Here is a 17,868-nt window from a genome sequence, read left to right on the forward strand (position 1 = left end):
AATGTGAACGCTACTGGCCAGACAACACCATGACTGAGAATTACGGTGACTTCGGTGTAACCTGTATGAGGGAGGACATCTACGCGGACTTCACCATCAGGAAGTTCCATCTCTTCCAGGTTTTTCCTGTTTTTTTCTCAATTATTCGTAGTAGCCAACCAGCGCTTATTACATAAATAGATGAAGCCTACTATCTTTGACTACTTGATTGCTGTTGTTTTCTTTCATACAATCAAAATGTACATTGAAATACATTTCACCTTTAGACATTATGTGTTACACCAGCGCTTCATTTCAATTTGGTATTGTCTCAATGTTTTGAGTTTCCCCTTATTCTATACAGTTAAAATAATATAGCCAAAAAATAACGTAGTTTGAATATCTCATCATCGTCTCTCTCGAATTGCAGGGTGATAACCCGAAGATCTTCCACGAGCTGCACCAGTACCAGTTCACGGTGTGGCCTGACCACGGAGTGCCGACTTACGCCTCACCACTGATGGCGCTGAGGAACAGAGTGAAGGAACATGTCACACCTGAGTCCGGACCCATCATTGTGCACTGCAGGTGAGATAAGGAACCCTCAATTTCCACAATTGTACCATCATTGCCGTGGTATCACAGCAATGTCCAAAAGGGATTGGCGTGACTCACTACATTGTAGCCACGACAATACATAATGCTGGTACGATCTTGAACATTGACAGGGTTGATTAAGGTCCATCTACAAATTAAAGTAGGGGGAGTTGAAGTCCCGGATTAAGGCGGGCAGGCCTCTAGCCTGGGCATTTCCCTCTGGTATTGTTCGTGAAAAAAATGAGTACTTATTATACGTGTCTGTTCTGGCCAGTATGTGTTGCAGTTTGTGTTGGTGGCTCCCTCTGGTGCATCCCAGGGCTGCTTTGAGAATACTAGTGATATAAATATCAATTTGGTTGTTTATGAGTCTATAGAATGTGGTGATGCGGGCGTTCCTCCTCTTTTCGGAGATCAGAGGCCACTGCAGATTGCAGAGGTTGCAATTGGTTGTTAATTGTCAGACGTGACGTCGTTTTAATCAATACCTCTGGTGACCTAATATCTATCACATATAATCTGCAGTGCCGGTGTTGGACGCACGGGGACGTTCATCATGCTGGACATGATGATGGAGATGTTCAAAGATGAGGAGCAGGTGGACATCTTCAACAATGTGAACCAGCTGAGGGAACAGCGGATCAACATGGTGCAGACCTCGGTACGATTAACACTTTTACTTGTTATAGATACCCCTCCGTGTAAACGCCCTTGTTTGTCTGCTTCATGCTTCATTATAGGCAATATGGATTCTAGTACATGTACCATGCAATAAACATCGTGTCATACTCTTCAATCTGATGAAGTTGACACGCAACCGGAAGAAGAAGAACATGCAGTGCAGGGAATGATGGCACAGAAATCATTTCTTACCTCAATGGTAAGAAAGGACTTGTGTATCTAGTACATACTGGTACGAGTGTATCGTTAAAAATGCATGCCATCTCCTGTCATCGGTCTTCTCGCTGTAGAAATGTTGTACATAAGGCCTGTCATGTTTTATATGTTTGTGAAGTATTTACAATCGTCACATACAACACATCTGTACTCCTCAGGACCAATACATCTTCATCTATGACGCCCTGCTGGAGGCCATAGTGTGCGGGGACACCGCCGTGCCGTCAGACCAGTTCAGGAACAAGTTCCAGATACTGAGGAAGCAGCCTCGCGGTGGGGGACCGTCCGAGCTGATGATACAGTTTATAGTAGGTTCATCTTTTTATTTCACCAGATGGAGAAATGAAACACCACTGTAATTTTGTTAGCCGGGGCTTATAAAAAGTTTGGTTCATATTCAATTATCAACGGTTGTAGCTCTCCCTCTCTCTCTCTCTGTCTCTCTCTGTCTCTCTCTCTCTCTCTTTCTCTCCCTGTCTTTCTCTCCCTCTCTCTCTCTCTCTCTGTCTCTCTCTCTCCCTCTTTCTCTGCCTCTCTCTCTCTCTCATTCTCTATATCACTCATAGTTTATTGATTCAATTGATTTACCTTTGGCTAGATAAACAAAATGTTGATGTGTTTCTATAGGCACTCCGCTCGCTCACCCCGATTGTCAACCCCAAGGAATGCCGAGATGGCCGCGCTGCTGAGAACAGGAACAAGAACCGCCGCTCTGATGATCTTCCGTGTAAGAGGACGTTATTCTTAACCGCTTTAATGTTTTGATACATCAATAAACTAAAATGACGAAGACTACAGTTGTTGTCAAGGAGTTATGATGACTGAGCTTACCTGTTCTCAATACAAATGTTACCAAAGCAATTGGATACGTTTTGTGACGCCTGAACGCTACAGTCTAGTTGCTTAAGAAACTTTTGTACAGAGTATCTCATGCCTAACCTACAGTAATGACCTTACATGTATTTCTCAGCTGACCGAGCTCGACCTTTCCTGATGTCCCCCGGTGACGAGACTAGTACCAACTACATCAACGCCGCCTTCATCAATGTGAGTTTACGGTGTACTTCCATATATCACTGTAGAGTGTATTGAGCTCTTTTTCACGCATTCAGGACCCGATATTTTGCGCACTTACGAAGGTACGTTTTTACAATGGTAGTAACTCTGAGACAGCAAAACCAATACAAATAGACATGCCATGCATGTGTGTAAGTAATATATCATATGAAACATATTCTGATTAAAAAATGCATGAAACTTGGCGTTTCCCAGGGCTACAAGCAGCGTGACGTCTACATCGCCACCCAGGCCCCCCTCCCCAACACCGTCCTGGACATGTGGCGTCTGGTGTATGACTACAGGATTTCGTCTGTCGTCATGCTGAACGACATGGACGACAACGACCCGGTAAGTAGTCAATCACATAATGTGGTCAGAGAGTTAGATTGTGTCACATCTATTCACGTAATAACATACAGTTCTGTATCTACAAACTAAGGTGAAAATGGAACCCCGTGGCGACTTACGCTTGTGTGAGCTTTTACAAATTATTGCAGTCGATGGCCCTATGAATATTATTACCCTTTCATTGTTGATTAAAACATTTAAATTGGTCCCCGATTTACTCTACAAATATTAATCTCGATTGAACAAATTAGTGATGCAGGTCATTTACTGACGATTAGTTCATTACGTTCATTAATTTAAAAGTAAAACTTCAGACAGTTGCCCATGTATTGATAGAATGCTTTTATTGTATGTTTCTTACTTGTGCTCGATATTGTTGTTTACTTGCTTGAACCCAGACCTGTCCCCAATACTGGCCCGACTCTAAGCAGTCCGTGCAGCACGGCGTGTTTCTCATCCAGCATGTGGGGGAGACTGTGGACGGACATCTCATCACCAGGACCCTCAGGCTTCAGAACACACTCAAGGTATCTAGTCTTGTAACCACTGACTAATGGCCAGACGGAAATTTAAGTAAGAAAACAATGCTGACAGAATCGCAACTTCTTTTAGCTTTATAGTGATCCGTACGATAACGTCACCTATCATCTCAGACCTAAGGCGTTTTGAAGACTAGAAGTTACCATGTTTGCGTACCGGGCTTTATTTGCTTCATAAATCTTTATTCCTTTGTGTTTGTTGAAAGAGCTGTGGCTAAGAAATGCTTTTAAACTACTTTGGACTGTGAAATGACCAACAAATCTTGCTGTACGTTGTAGTAAGGTATCTAGGATATATGTATAGGTACATAAAATACAGAATGAAGAAGTTGCTATTGTGATCTGACAAAAGCTCGGTCTCAATTGCAAAGTATAAAAAAATTTGATTCATCGTCACCAATATGGTCCATCCAGGACAATGAAGCTGCACGCATGGTGAAGATATTCCAGCTGACCGGTTGGCCAGGTGACGAGAAGACCCCGCCCTCCCCCTGCCAGACCGCCATGATCACTCTGCTGAGTGAGGTGGAGAGGTGGCAGCAGCAGACTGGGAACGAGCCTATCGTCGTGCACTGCATGTACGTAAAGCTGTGTTAACCTTACCTTGTACAGATTGCACAGGAATGTTCTAGTAGCTCCATTGTAAGCAGGCCCACATGTACAGTAACTGGGAGTATCCGGTTCAGCCACGAGAAGGGTATCTTTCGGAAGGGACGTAAAATGGAGGTCCTAGCAAACCTTCATGTAAAAATATACCCTGCTACTGAAACAGCAAGGAAACTCTTGCATATTCGCCACTAAGCACTACAAGGGCTCCAACGAATGATACAACACATAGCATTCATTCCAGCTCCATCTAAGATCAAACAGTTCTAAACTAAGCGTGTATCTCGGACTTGTTTAAACACAATTCCATCATCAGTTGCTTCTGTATCCGTCATCCTGGATGACTATAATAAGCAGATAATCACATAGTAACCTATATAGACAATACCTGTGTATTAATATCTACTAAAACTACCTTTGTATTACCTGTATACCCCAGTGACGGAGTGGAGCGCAGCGGCGTGTTCTGTACCATGGGGGTAGCCTGTGAGCGGGTGAAGGTGGAGCAGGTAGTGGACGTCTTCCAGGCGGTCAAGACTGTCCGGGCCTGTCGTCCGTCCATGGTCAACAATGTGGTCAGTTTTTTTTTCCTGTTTGTCTCTATTGTCCTCTTCCTATTGCCTATTCTAACACCCTACTGACACAAATGCTATTTCTCCCTTTTTGTCTACCATTCGTAACATAAGATTAAAGCAGTGTCAACGACTAACATAATAATGAAGCACTTTGGCTCTTTCTCGCTAGGTGGCGTACGACTGCTGTCATGAACTGGTGATTGAGTACCTGAAGGGTTTTGACACCTACGCCAACTTCGGTTAGAAGACTCTCATTGGACTCTCTGTCTAAACTAAAAACAAAGCACCAGGAAAACATTTTGATTTCTGTTATTTTGCCGGCTTTGGAGCTTTCATAGTACCTTTAGGCATCATTATGGTCATGATTATGATTATGAGATTTAGTGAAAAGATTTCAGACATTTCATTGACTATAAAGTACCTGAACCAACTTCAGACAGTTACAATGTAAGTATGAGTCTCTAAATAACATCAGCAATCATCTACCTGATATCATTAAGTCTTGCCTGTTGCAGTTTGTGAATTATGTTGCAAATAGATACAAGTGCTAAATTTTAGTTCATGGTTTAAGTACAACGTCTAAGTCATGATATTGTAGAGGACTGACATTTTCACGTCTTTTTCAATAACACGTTATCGTGCGTGTAATGATAGTTTGTTTTTGATGATGATTTTACCGATAAGCTACTCTGTATTACAGACGGGTTAAGCTTTGGCTTGTTTTGGATGCCCTTTTTTCAGAATTTTCTCGAAAAAAAAAAAGAAAACCTGACAAAGTAAATAACCCGACACAAACTGTGTCACTGACGAAAAACTACTTTTTGGCGTATCTTATTACCTGGATGTCTAACCTTCATCAACATACCGAACAAAAACTGCTGAACATTTGTCCAAAACAAGCCTGGGTATAACTTGAAATTGTAAAGGAAAGAAGCTGTACAATTACAGCAATATTCAACATGCTGTACTCTACAATTTTATTGTACAAGCAATCGTATTCTTACTGATTTGAAAAGATTTTGTGATAAACATACTAGTGCTTTTCTTCTGAATCATAAAATCCCATTGGTTTTACAAAGCATGTCAGAGGCTTGTCATGCATTCACGCAAATCAATCTTGCCGAAATGTTCTCTTTAGTCACTCGTAATATAAGGCGTTTGCTTATCTGCTTCAAAATAAACAAGGACGACTCCTTAAACAGACCGTGTTCATTGAATGATTGTCTACTTCACATGCCCAGACACATTTACCTACACCTCTGTAACATAGTTCTGTCCAAGACTGTCTAAAACAACAGAAGCATCAACCCAAAAAATTAAACATTTCACAATCTGCATTATTTCAGATTGGTCTAAGCTTCATCAGTTGCAACTGATTTACAATTGTTTTCTTCACTAGTTCTAAGTTATACTGCACCGTTAAGTAATCTTTACACCTTATAATATTTTGAAAGGACATAGGATTTATTGATTGACAAACAGATGAAATCATTGTAACAGTTGCATTTCTCCAACGTCTTCCTGTTTCACAAGGGAAGAATTCACAGCAAATGTTAACTTGACTATTTCTATTAGTTGAATACGAAGAAAACATGTCACATTTGACTTAACAAAGAAGGAAATCTCATAAACGTTGCCATTCTTTAGTTTGAATGGTCGCAGTTTCTTGTCCAATCCTGACGTCACTCACTGCTGTGGGTCACGTGATCATCAATTTGGTGCTTACATGACGTAATCACCTAGCCTATCACGAGTTACTAGTACGTGGTTTGTCACAAAACTGGTTGGGTTAGTCCCGGAGGTCATGCTATAATAGAAAAGTTAAATTCAATGGATTATAGGATTGACATATTTTCAAAACAACCTGAAAGGTGGCACTGAGAAGTGAACAGGACGTTTGCAACTGAGGAACTTGATATAAAGAGAGTATACACAACTCAGAATGGAATGTGTGACAAGTTGACAGGTATACAGGTCTAACGCCCACGCCACCCACAACCATCTATAGTTCCTCATGTGTTCAATGGTTTGTTCAAAGTTCAAACTATTACTACACATGTAGTACTTTACTTGTTGAAAAACTAGATGGGCTGCACTGACGATGAAGAGGAACGTTCAAACTGAGCACCTTTAGCATAATTTTCTCAACCTCCTTGGCATAATGCAGCATATGGCGATCCATCAACCCCTTCGGGTTATTCTCCTTCAAATTAAAAAAAAATGGCCCCTGCAGTTTCAAAAAAGTTGCTAGGGCGTACAAACAGACAGACAGACAGAAGAGGAAGAGCAAAAACAGAATATGTTTTTCTTATGTGTGTTTGCATAATGAGAATTACTGTACATTTTGCTTGTCGATCAAAGCCATCTTTCCACATATGATAAAATTATGCTGTCAACATGCTGATAAACTTACCTGAGACGAAGGAGCATCGTGTGAGAGGGGGTCGTATGATTTATATCGATTATAAACGACATAATTATTGAGAAATAGTTCTATCAGACAACAATCGACTTACACTGACATGTTTAAAGAATATATAAACCATATATATAATACCAAGAAATGAGAAGACTAGTGCTGTAGACGGTCATTTATGTACCTCCCCCTTCTGTAATGGAATGACCCATCTTTCATGATTGCACAATGAACCGTGAAACTTCACGCTGCAGTTTTCGTGCTACACCCGGAAGTAAACTATTCGTACTTTTGTTCTCCTCGTTCAAGACATTTTCAAGACATTCTTGGGCATCAACTTGACGGGATTGTGACCATATCTTCAACATTTTAGTCTCAGGAGCTCAGGTAAGTCACAAGCCTTCCTTATCGCTTTACAAGGAGTTCGGAAGGTTTGTAGCTGTCAAAACATGACGTCCGACGCTATGGCCGACTTGTAAGTTCCAAGAAGCCATGGTGTTCCGGACCCATGTCCGCCCGATTATGTACGGTTTGAGTGCTACTTCTGTCAGTATTTTTGTCTTAGGTAAACCCTAGAATAATTGAGAGACTTTCCTTGAAGACTTGTGTAGATTAGCGAGGACACTGGCGTCGTAAAATGCAGGCCTAGCTCGAACAAGGAAGTGTTAAACGTGATAAACAGTGTATGACCAACTGTCAGTTATGATACTGATAGTACAACGTACAATGGGTCTGTGTTTAAACTTTTAGATACTCTGTAGGTTTACCATGTCTAATGTAGGTAACTGTGTGTTTGAGAGGAAACGTTTTTAGCTTTCTGTCTTGGTGTTTGTCATGTTCGGTGTTCGTGGAGGGGGGGGGGGCGGTGAAGTGAAACTTATGAATTATTCATTACCACAAGGAAGTAGGGTAAGGAAAGGGTGCGCCAGGCTTTTCCGTGTAAAGCAAGGGAACTTCGCATAGCACGAAGTAACAAGTCACTGGCTATTGATCGAATCTATAATTGGAAACAAGACATAAAGGAAGAGAAAGCAGAATATCACGTGCACAGCGAGAAAGTAAGGAACTCTCGTCTGTATGAGTCAAATCCCTGTATGGCTGTGCTGACAAGACTGGGGTACTGCACGGGAAAGCACGCCGCATTTCCGTTAGCTGATAGACATCTTCGCTCACAATTGTTGGAGGAAATACAGAGAGACTGTGACAGCAAAGATATCCGTGTTTAAACTTGATATCAGTTTTGTTGGCCTTCAGATTAAGATGCAAAATAATGCATAATGCACTTTAATGTGAGCCTAGCACATACCAAAGCATCAGGTACATTAACGTAATCATCTGCGAGAATCTTTCTTTCTTTTTGTGACGACACGAAGCTATTTCCGTTCCCTATAATGTAGGCAACGTATAAATTGTCCGACAAACTGCTCTTTTTTCCGTCGGAATGTGGAGACTGTTGCGGTATTTTTCCAAGTTCGTGCAAAGAATGTAAATAACCACAATCAATTTGTAACGGACTGCCGACATTTCTAACTTGACACAAGGCAGGCTGTATGTGGTGAGAAGTGTAGCTTGGCTTTGCTGACTTTACCCATGCTTTCATAGGTGAAATTGTTGAATAGTATACAACGTTACAATTTGTGAGTTCTGTGTTCTTCTATTAGCGTAAGTAATATCTTATAAAGTGTGGTCAATTTTACCATACCCCGTGTGCATTTCCCCCAATTTCCGGTCACTACCTCACGACAGTCATCATGAGCAGGATCTTTATTTTCTGCCCTATTTCATTGTACTACTAACTGTGAGAAGCCCCAGGCATGTTTGGTCACGTAATGTCTGAGGAGGGTGATATACCATGCATGAACTATATAACTGCGTAAACACCTGACTGGTTGACCGCGCTTCAGTCCAGGAAGTAACCTACAAAACTTCTCGGAAATGGTGATATAGTTTGGGCTTGCCTGTCTGCGTGCCTGTCTGTGTTTGTGTGCACGCATTTGTGTACGTGCGTGCGGGTGTGTCTGTCTGTCTGTCTGTCTGTGTCTGTATGTGAATGTGTGTGTGTGCGTGTGTGTGTGTATGTCTGTCAGTGTGTGTCTGTGTGTGTGTACCTGTCGTCTGCGTGTGTGTATGTGTGTGTTTCTGTGTGTGTCTGTCAGCCTGTTTTTTAATCTGATGGATATATCAAAATTGATATTGCAAAGTTTCAAGCTCCAACGTAACTATGGTACTCTATTCTATACGCAACTATTCAAGGAAAAACGTAACAATTTCATTTTTATTCATATCTAACGTCATTTATCCTAGGTCACTAGTCTAATAACCCAACAATTCGGTAAAGCCGAGGAGAAACATCACATGACTGCATTTCTGCACTCACAAGTACTCACAAAACGAAATCTTGTTCCTCCAAGATTGACCACAGCTTGTAAACTTTGCGAAATTCAGGTTCCTTCCTTGATCGATTATTGCATGTTTTGCTTTTAGTGCTGCAGAAAGAGTGACGCCAGCAGCGTGCGGACAGCACAACCATGTTTCACTTTATCCTGTTTGCCTTGCTGTTTCATCAGACGATATGCCAAACCAGTAGGTTCCTTTTTATCATGTACGCATTTTATAATAAAAAAAATTTAAACAAGTTTATGTGCAAGTTCATATCAAATGGCTTATTTCAGGTAAAAGGTGGAAACATAGGTGACAAACATGTGACAATGGATAATGATTAACATTATTGTAAGAAGAGACTCGAATACTAGCGTATATGTGTAAGCTTATGTATATGTAAGCAGATCATATGCCAACCATTTCCATGTCCAATGAGAGAAATGATATAATTTGTCAACATACCTTGGCTTATATAGTAACTAGACAACTTTAGCTTGTGGTTGTAGGCATTGAATTAGTCTATTTCGCACGATTTCGATGGTAGAATTTTAAGCCCCGCATTCTGTGTGGTTTGTTTTCCCTTAGCTGATTGGGTCAGCCTGTTCGGAACGTATTCCAATCAACTACTTCCAAACAATGACGACCTGACGCTCCGAGGTGTGTCCCTTGAAGAGTGTGCCAGAAGGTGTGTCGAGGAACCCGCCTTTGTCTGTCGGTCCTTCGAGTTCACAACTTCGACTTCTCCCCGAATTTGTCATCTTAGTAGAGAAAACAGAGCTTCTACAGGGACAAGTCTACGCAGTGCACCTGGGGTTTTCTATTACGAAAAGACGGGTGAGTGAAGATGTTATTATTTTACAAAACGATGTGAATTTCACTAAATGAGAATCCAAAGGGAGGCGCATCCTTGTCGCTAGTTCGAATCTATAACACTCGAATCAAATATTCAAAAGTAATTGAAAACGCGTTCGTGTCGTAAGATGCAGGGTGCTATACTACCGTAATCAACAGTATGGAGTTAAACATCAGCATCAAAGAGTGCATTAAAGTTAACAAACACGCTGTATATCATTAGAACTAAATCCCGATGCTTCTAGTTTTTATCGCGACCAAAAAGGCAATTGACAACGTACGTGACTGCCTTCTTTATTTGTGCTCAATGTGTAAAATGACTTAGTTTTCTTCAAGGAAATATACAAATGAAAGAAAAACATGTTTGGAGTAACATTTTGTTCCTTCTCCAGAAACCGTGGTGGATACCGTCCTCATCAACCAGTACCCGCTGGTGCCGTACCCGACTGCCGGGAGGACGTGGTGGACATGTCGGAGCGTGCAAGCCATTGATGGAGGACCCCAGCATGCTAGATACTACTTTAAATTGGAATACGTTTACACCGTAGATAATAACAATGGATATTTTACGGCAACACGATCCACAAACACAGGGGTAGGGTTTGTACGAGTTGTCGTACCAAACAATAACGGAGTGTCTAATCTGCCGATCGGAGTCTTTTCTTGCTCAGGAAAACAAGGTGACCGACTCTCCAAGGTGTCTACGGTCAAGATGTCTGCACAAGGTAACACTCAGATGGATACCATGATATGTACTAGTAGATTGATACGATGATACCGTATTGCCTTATGTTTTACTTTATGATTGATAGATATTTCTATATATTTATTTCTTTATAGCACTCCTAAATACAATCCTATGAAAATGCTATTTTGGTTCATCTTGTCTCATCACTGGACATATGTGTAGTCGAAAAACATTATTTCACTTATTTTACGTCATATATTTTTAATTCTAGCTCCCTTAAAGCCCACATCAACGACCCTGACAGTGAACTTTGGGGATCCCATTATACTGATGACGTCAGAGACCGGTGGAAGTGGTGACGTTGTCTGGGAGAAACGCAGTGTATCTAACGTGCTGAATAACTGGCAAACGGTCGGGACCAGCTTAGACGTGACGTCACAAGCACAGGTGTCAGATGAGGGAAACTACGTGTTCTACAGAGAGAATGAACAAGACAGGGCATTAGTCGGGATCACACGTGTTATTGTCAGGGGTGAGTACACAGACCTGTATAAGTGATATTGTTCACCCGTTATAAAGTTGGCGCAGTGGTTACCCCTTTGATTCCTTGACATGGAATCAACAAAAAGTTATTCCTAGATCATCTGAACAGTTTCAAGGAGGCAAATAGAGAAAGAGATCCAAGTAACTATTTTAGATCCTATTTCAAGACAATCAATGTGACAATCAATGTTTGAGCAAGACCATAATGATTCCAAGCTGATCATGCGTTCAGATAATGTAACAGCAAGGCGATTTACACAATGTTAGGTATCTACATGTACATGGGATACCTACAAGTTAATCATACATTTTCCAAAACATTGAAGGATGATGGACTCGATATGGATCCTACTGATTTTATATGATATATTTTAAATGAACAGAATGTCCTGCTGGCAAGTATGGAGTTCCGTCATGTATCTACGACTGTCCAGTCTGTTATCATGGTGGCTGGTGTGATGACGTCAGCGGGGAATGCGTGTGTCCGCCAGGGTTCATGGGAAAGAACTGTGAAATAGGTAAGATGAGGAAAGATATGTTTCTCGTGGCAAAGGAATATAGTTTGAATTTGTAATATTGTAACAGTGGGGCTCAAGTACCGCCAAACGACCATGCCAAACGGCTATCATCCGTTTATGGCGTAGTGGTTTGCGTTGCTGGTTTGTGATCTGACGGCCCTGATTCGCCAATGTTACAATATTCTCCATGTTTGAAGAACGTATTATACAGCTTTTTTCACTGCCTAAATTTTGTATATTTCAACGGTTTGCTTAGGCAAGTGTCATTTATAAGAAAATATCAACATCACGTAAAACGTTTTTGTTTTATTCATGCAATGCAAACTGCTCTCTTTGGTCATCTTCGTTCAGGGTGCAATCGTATCAACTACGGACAGAGCTGTCAGTGGGACTGTAACAATGACGACATCGCCGGCAACAACGCTAACCCGAACTGCGAGCGGGTGATGCTGTGTCTCCCTGATCCTTACGGCTGCTCCTGTGCCCGGGGATGGAAGGGGCTAGACTGTCAAACACGTGTGTAGTGTTTGCTTTGTAGATATCTGTTTAGATTTATAGCTGAGCAATCATCAATGTTGTAGAATACTAGCTGAAAATGGAAGAGACCATGCCACTATGTTTTTGCAATGTTTAGACCACCTTTGATGTGTTGGGTTTGCAGTTACACTTTGCTTTAATAATCTACATGAAGATGTTGGAATAAAAAATCCTATGGATGCATATTCGGGCTGCCCCATTTTTTTGGCACGCAGCCAACCAACAAACAAATAAGTATACAAACAAACCTTCGGAAAGATTGGGCGGCAAGAAACGTTTAACTTACGGTTTCCCATCAGATTATCTTCTTTAAGATAATATTATAAGAGAAAATTTCCTGTTTCTGTACAGCATGTGCAGGTGGTGAATACGGAGCTGGCTGTACACAGCGGTGTGACTGTAAGAACGGTGGGACCTGTGACGTGATAAAGGGGTGTGTCTGTGTGGGGGACTGGACTGGACCATCATGTGAAGACAAAAGTAAGTTACATCATACGTCTACGTTCCCAGCTCACTGGTATGTAATAAGGTCCAGTAGCTCTTTGCCATACGAAAACGATTGATTACTCGTTATGGAAGGTTAAATGCACTTTTCACCATTTATTCTAGTGACGTGTTCTTAAGGCGGGTTCGCGGGTTCCGAATTATCTGGGCAAGTCGATTTGAATAAGGTCTTAGGTTATCGCAAGTCTCTTATGTATGATCAACTGTTTATAAATTTATGTATTTACAACTTGCATTTGCAGAGTTCAGGCTCGTAGTCGACCCACCTTCCCTACACATCACAAATGCCACCGGCACTGCTGACGTCACGGTCACGTGTTCCTGCCACCCCTGGGGAGAGGACGACTGTCCCGTACTAACTGTCCAACGCGTGGATAATGGGGAGGCACTTCAAAATACGCGCAGCTTTCCAGACGAGGCCAACAGCCGCTGGAAAGCCCTTAGGCTCACCCCTCAACAGAAGTTAGCCACACTGAGGTTTGGCTGTAGCGCTGGCGATGGTTCTGGGTATCAAGACGCTGTGGAATTTAGAGTTACAGGTAGGTGCCAAAATTGTTTGATCTGGATACATATCATTGATCTTACTACTTTGTCATTAGTCGATGAGATGAGAAAAAAATTAATAACTGAGTGAGTGAGTGAGTGAGCATGAGTGAGTGAGTGAGTGGGTGAGTGAGTGAGTGAGTGAATGAGTGAGTAAGTGAGAGATGGAATCGTAACGCCATATGTCTTATTATTTCAGGAATGTCACCACGAGTGGCCCGATTCGGCACCACGACCAGCGCTACAAACGCCGGGTCTATCGAGCTAAACGCGGGCACAAACGTGACGTTTGTGTGTGAGACCAGGGGAGACCCGCTGCCACAGGCCGCAGATGTCACCTTCATGTTTAGCAGTCGCAAACTCGCCCTGTCAACAGAGGTGTCTACAGGAGGAACCACAGTCCATCGCACTTTGCTACGCAACATTTCCATAGCTGATGCTGGGCAGTCCAGCTGTAGTGTCATGACAGTAGCGGGGCAGGACAACAGGGAGGTGTCAGTTATTGTAAAAGGTTAGTGTATAGTTACATCCATTTTTCTGAAAGACGCGTCTGTATTCCCGTTATTGGGTGGGCCGACTGCTCTCTCATCGCAGCCAAGGGCTGAAATACGAGGAGCTTACAATAGGCATGGCTAAATCGCAAGTGTCTGGAGCGACTTGTCACTCAGGTCACCTCAATACGACAGTAATTGCCCCCGGTGCAATTATGTAAGGTGGCAATGATAAAGGCCCAAACAATACATATATCACGCAATGTGCATCATGTCATGTGCATCCTTTCTTCACCGGATGGTAACGTCAGAGGATAATTAGAACGTCATTCAAGAAAAACAATGCAGGACACTTTTCTTTGCTGACCAGATTTTCAAGTTTTCCCTTTGGTGCTATTTCCAGTCCCACCAACCACATCAGTACCCCCACCTGTCCGCCCTACAAGCCCAACAGAACTGACCGTCGACATACAACTCAGCAAACTGGATTTGACGGGAGACGGGGAGATTATCGCTAAGGACATTGAGTACAAACTAGCCAACGAGTCGTCGTGGAAAACCCTGACAAATTCTGAAGAAGGAGAAGTCAGGATAAGGAATCTGTCACCAAACACGACCTACAACGTCCGGCTGGTTCTGAGCCGGCCGGGGGAGGGGGGCAGAGGGAGACCTGGGCCTGCTGCTACCGTGTCAACTCTAACAAGTATGGCAGGTAGGACGGACATATCTTATATATTAGTTCACATGATCGACCGGGTAAAAGACTACTTTTGTTGGTAACTAGATTTTGTTGGTAACCAGTTTCCTCACAACACATAACAGGATTGTAACATCTAACTGTAGGTGTGTAGAGTTTCAGATGGAGATGATCTATTCATGATAAGTTAAGTTTACGCGGTTACTAGATGATGGGCAGACTATACACGGAGAATACCATCGGTATCAATTTTAACAAGGCTTTCTATATCGATGAAAAGTAATCATTTTTCACTCTTGAAATTAACCTTCGAACCATTCAGTCTATCCCAACTGTTGAATTATGACGATTGTAAAAACAACTACTGTAACATTGTTCTTGCGAATGGCAACCAATCGAACGTATGTTAGAAGCTTTAAGATTTGAAAATATGCTCCAATGTCCAATGCATAAAGCTTTGTTTATTCCTCACAATCTGTGTAACGATATACCCGCCTTATCCCAGCAGCCGCCCAATCTTCAGCCGGAGCCGTAGCTGGAGGAGTCATTGCTGCCTTGCTGGTGTTGGTGCTACTGGCGGTTGTTGGGCTTTTCATTTGGAGGTTAGTGGCATTAAGTGTCAATGTAGAAATATCTTTTCAACCCCATGTTCTTGAAAACTAGACTAGAAACAATCATCGTTTTTCTAATATATTTATCTATTTATGTAGGAGGAAAGGATCACCATCTTCGCGGCTCGGCAAAGGGAAGAAGACACCAACAACCAAATCAAGACCCCCAGGTACGTCTTGTGTATTACCTTACTGTTAAAGAAGACGTTATGTACCACATGGACATAGCTGTCCGAGACATGGACAGTATGAGCCTTGTAGAACATTGTGTTTATGATCTCCCTTCTCTTTCTTATGGTGACCTTGTTAAAGATCGTACACAGCCTTTCCAGGCTTCCTGTAGCTTTCTGCAAGCGGTTCAGTCAACGTTTTCGGGACATCTGGCCTCATTCCCTTCATACCGCCCTGTAACTGTCACACCCCCCCCCCCCCCAAAAAAAAAAAACAACCAACTGTCGATCTTACCACTCAGAATCCTAATGGTTTTAAAAGCCCAGAACGTCCCTGTCTACTGTTCACTCTTAGTCTGGTATCCCTGACCTCATCACCTGTAGACCCCTCTTCTACCACAAGAACTCATGCATGTATCATTGCATGGCTCCCAACCCTTTCAAACTTTCTCAACCTCATGATGCCTTAAGCTAGATGACCGATTTTGCCTATCAAATGACCCTTACAATCATACAATGTCGCATATTATGCACCAATCAATGAATAACTTGTAAATAAATTGGTCTTGAAATGATTTTTTCGTTTGCCATGTATTTAATTTCTCACTTTGGTACATGAACCATTTCTTCCCATTGCAGTGCATTACCCATTGATCCCCTTTATTATTCCAATAAGTCCTTACCCCTTACAGAACATGATCACTCATTTGTATCTCGACCCCCACCCCCACCTCGTTGTTTACAGAGCCGGCAGAGGAGCCGCCACCACAAGTTAATATCTATGACGAAATCCCCGGTCCCCCTGGTAAGCTACTGGGTATTGCAGCCACTGGCCTTGGTGCTGAAGTAGTTTGGTGGTAGCTTGTAGCCTTTCGCTGTTCACTCTTCCCGGGTGTGAGATGTGCACATATGAAGCAAAGGCTAGGTGGTGTAACTGGATGTATAGCATGTCAGTGCTCCACGAACGTCTCGGTGTCTGCGATGCATGTTGGATCTTTCTTGCCTTTTTGCAACCATTGACAGCAATCTTTCTCTCAACCCATTGGCATTCATTTCAAGCGTAGATACTGCAACAACTATATATGGTGGTCGATAGAGTAGTTTTACTTTTTGACGCAATACTTAATCGGTATCACACACAATAGTGGAGAGCTTTCAAGGCGCACACTGTCTCGAGTCATTTGGATAATCACATGGATGTCTATTGTGCATACATTTATGCCCTCAGATGCAGTTTTATAAGTGCTGTTATTACGTTAATACGCTAATAGAATGATTCATAACATTCTCCACCCAGACCCTCCCCCCAGACCTGACCTGGCGCTGGAAGATGGGGAGTTGCTGGAGGAGAACCCGTACAGGGTGCAGATAGACGCCCTGCCGGACTATGTCCACCAGCTCGGGCCTGACGGCATCAAGAAAGAGTTTTCGGTAAGCTCTCGTTAGGCCATGTTGATTTGATTATATGGATGACATCCTCCAGGAACTCCAAAACTGATGCGAGCGAGCGAATAAAAAAAAAAGTTTGGCCAAAAAAAAAGGTGCCTTCAGTATGAAATCAAAGTGGCCAGGAAGGTTGAACATAGGACTAAACACACATAGTATGGTATACCATGATCCTCTGGACCCGAATTTTCTGTACTGGTACCTCCCCCAACCAACAATAGATTTTTTTTTTCTTTCCGTCCTTTCACATCTTATTCTTTGACTTTAGATTCATTTTGGCATTCTATATATGGCATTAGCTATCTGTTTTCTGATACTTTTTTTTCAATCTACGGAATATTTGTGCTCATTTTACAACTGATGTCATCCATATAATCAAATCAACGTGGCCTTACATACTAAGTATATAGTGTCACATATTGAGGATAGATCAAATGTTTGTTTTTACAGATTGTACGATCGATTTTTAACGTTCAACAACGTTCAATGACGATACACAAAGTTGATCATCTCTGATGTGCGTAAGGTGTTACATTTTGCTAAATCTACAATTCTAAAAGGAATAGTTGTTATCAAGGTCGGAACACTTTAGATTTCGATGTTTTTAAATAAGGCTTAACCAAATGTGGTTCGCCACAAGTGCTTGATTGTACGATTTTTCTCTCTCATTTTCTCAGACCATCAGCGATCACCGTCACCCATATGCTGTGTCTAAAAAGCCAGGAAACGTGGCAAAGAACCGGTACAAGAACATCGTATCCTGTAAGTATTCTTCTCAAAACAAAGCTCATCGTCTTGCCTGCTCCCCAATCCATTGCCACTCTGATAACTTGTTTTTCTGATAATATCGAATTTCTATAAGAAAATGTG

The 17,868-nt window shown here is 42.1% G+C and overlaps 3 protein-coding genes across 5 annotated transcripts in view; all 3 read left to right on the forward strand.

Moving 5' to 3' along the window:
* Window positions 1-409: 409 nt before the first annotated feature.
* LOC118432244 (receptor-type tyrosine-protein phosphatase mu-like) lies at window positions 410-5,799 on the forward strand. Its single transcript, XM_035843773.1, has 10 exons — window positions 410-567; window positions 1,102-1,237; window positions 1,632-1,781; window positions 2,101-2,200; window positions 2,444-2,520; window positions 2,746-2,880; window positions 3,279-3,407; window positions 3,834-3,997; window positions 4,465-4,600; window positions 4,770-5,799. Exons 1-10 carry the CDS (start codon window positions 500-502, stop codon window positions 4,842-4,844), a joined length of 1,170 nt encoding a protein of 389 aa, XP_035699666.1. The 5' UTR covers window positions 410-499; the 3' UTR covers window positions 4,845-5,799.
* A 1,384-nt stretch (window positions 5,800-7,183) lies between these two features.
* On the forward strand, window positions 7,184-13,646 carry LOC118432245 (angiopoietin-1 receptor-like). The gene is made up of 10 exons (XM_035843774.1): window positions 7,184-7,403; window positions 9,501-9,599; window positions 9,984-10,232; window positions 10,643-10,975; window positions 11,210-11,470; window positions 11,865-11,999; window positions 12,351-12,515; window positions 12,888-13,016; window positions 13,283-13,583; window positions 13,640-13,646. Exons 2-10 carry the CDS (start codon window positions 9,545-9,547, stop codon window positions 13,644-13,646), a joined length of 1,635 nt encoding a protein of 544 aa, XP_035699667.1. The 5' UTR covers window positions 7,184-7,403; window positions 9,501-9,544.
* Window positions 13,647-13,762: 116 nt separating this feature from the next.
* The window catches only part of LOC118431229 (receptor-type tyrosine-protein phosphatase U-like), an 11,288-nt gene continuing 7,182 nt past the window's right edge, over window positions 13,763-17,868 (forward strand). Inside the window, exons 1-7 of one of the 3 annotated variants that reach the window (XM_035842329.1) lie at window positions 13,763-14,094; window positions 14,478-14,786; window positions 15,277-15,373; window positions 15,482-15,552; window positions 16,298-16,357; window positions 16,850-16,983; window positions 17,676-17,760. In XM_035842329.1, coding sequence (XP_035698222.1) covers window positions 13,785-14,094; window positions 14,478-14,786; window positions 15,277-15,373; window positions 15,482-15,552; window positions 16,298-16,357; window positions 16,850-16,983; window positions 17,676-17,760 — 1,066 coding nt within the window. In that variant the 5' untranslated portion in view covers window positions 13,763-13,784. The remainder of the gene's footprint in view (window positions 14,095-14,477; window positions 14,787-15,276; window positions 15,374-15,481; window positions 15,553-16,297; window positions 16,358-16,849; window positions 16,984-17,675; window positions 17,761-17,868) is intronic. The other 2 variants (XM_035842330.1, XM_035842331.1) reach the window with 2 other exon arrangements.

This window comes from Branchiostoma floridae, chromosome 15, assembly GCF_000003815.2.
Source record: "Branchiostoma floridae strain S238N-H82 chromosome 15, Bfl_VNyyK, whole genome shotgun sequence".
Taxonomy (NCBI): Eukaryota; Metazoa; Chordata; class Leptocardii; order Amphioxiformes; family Branchiostomatidae; genus Branchiostoma; species Branchiostoma floridae.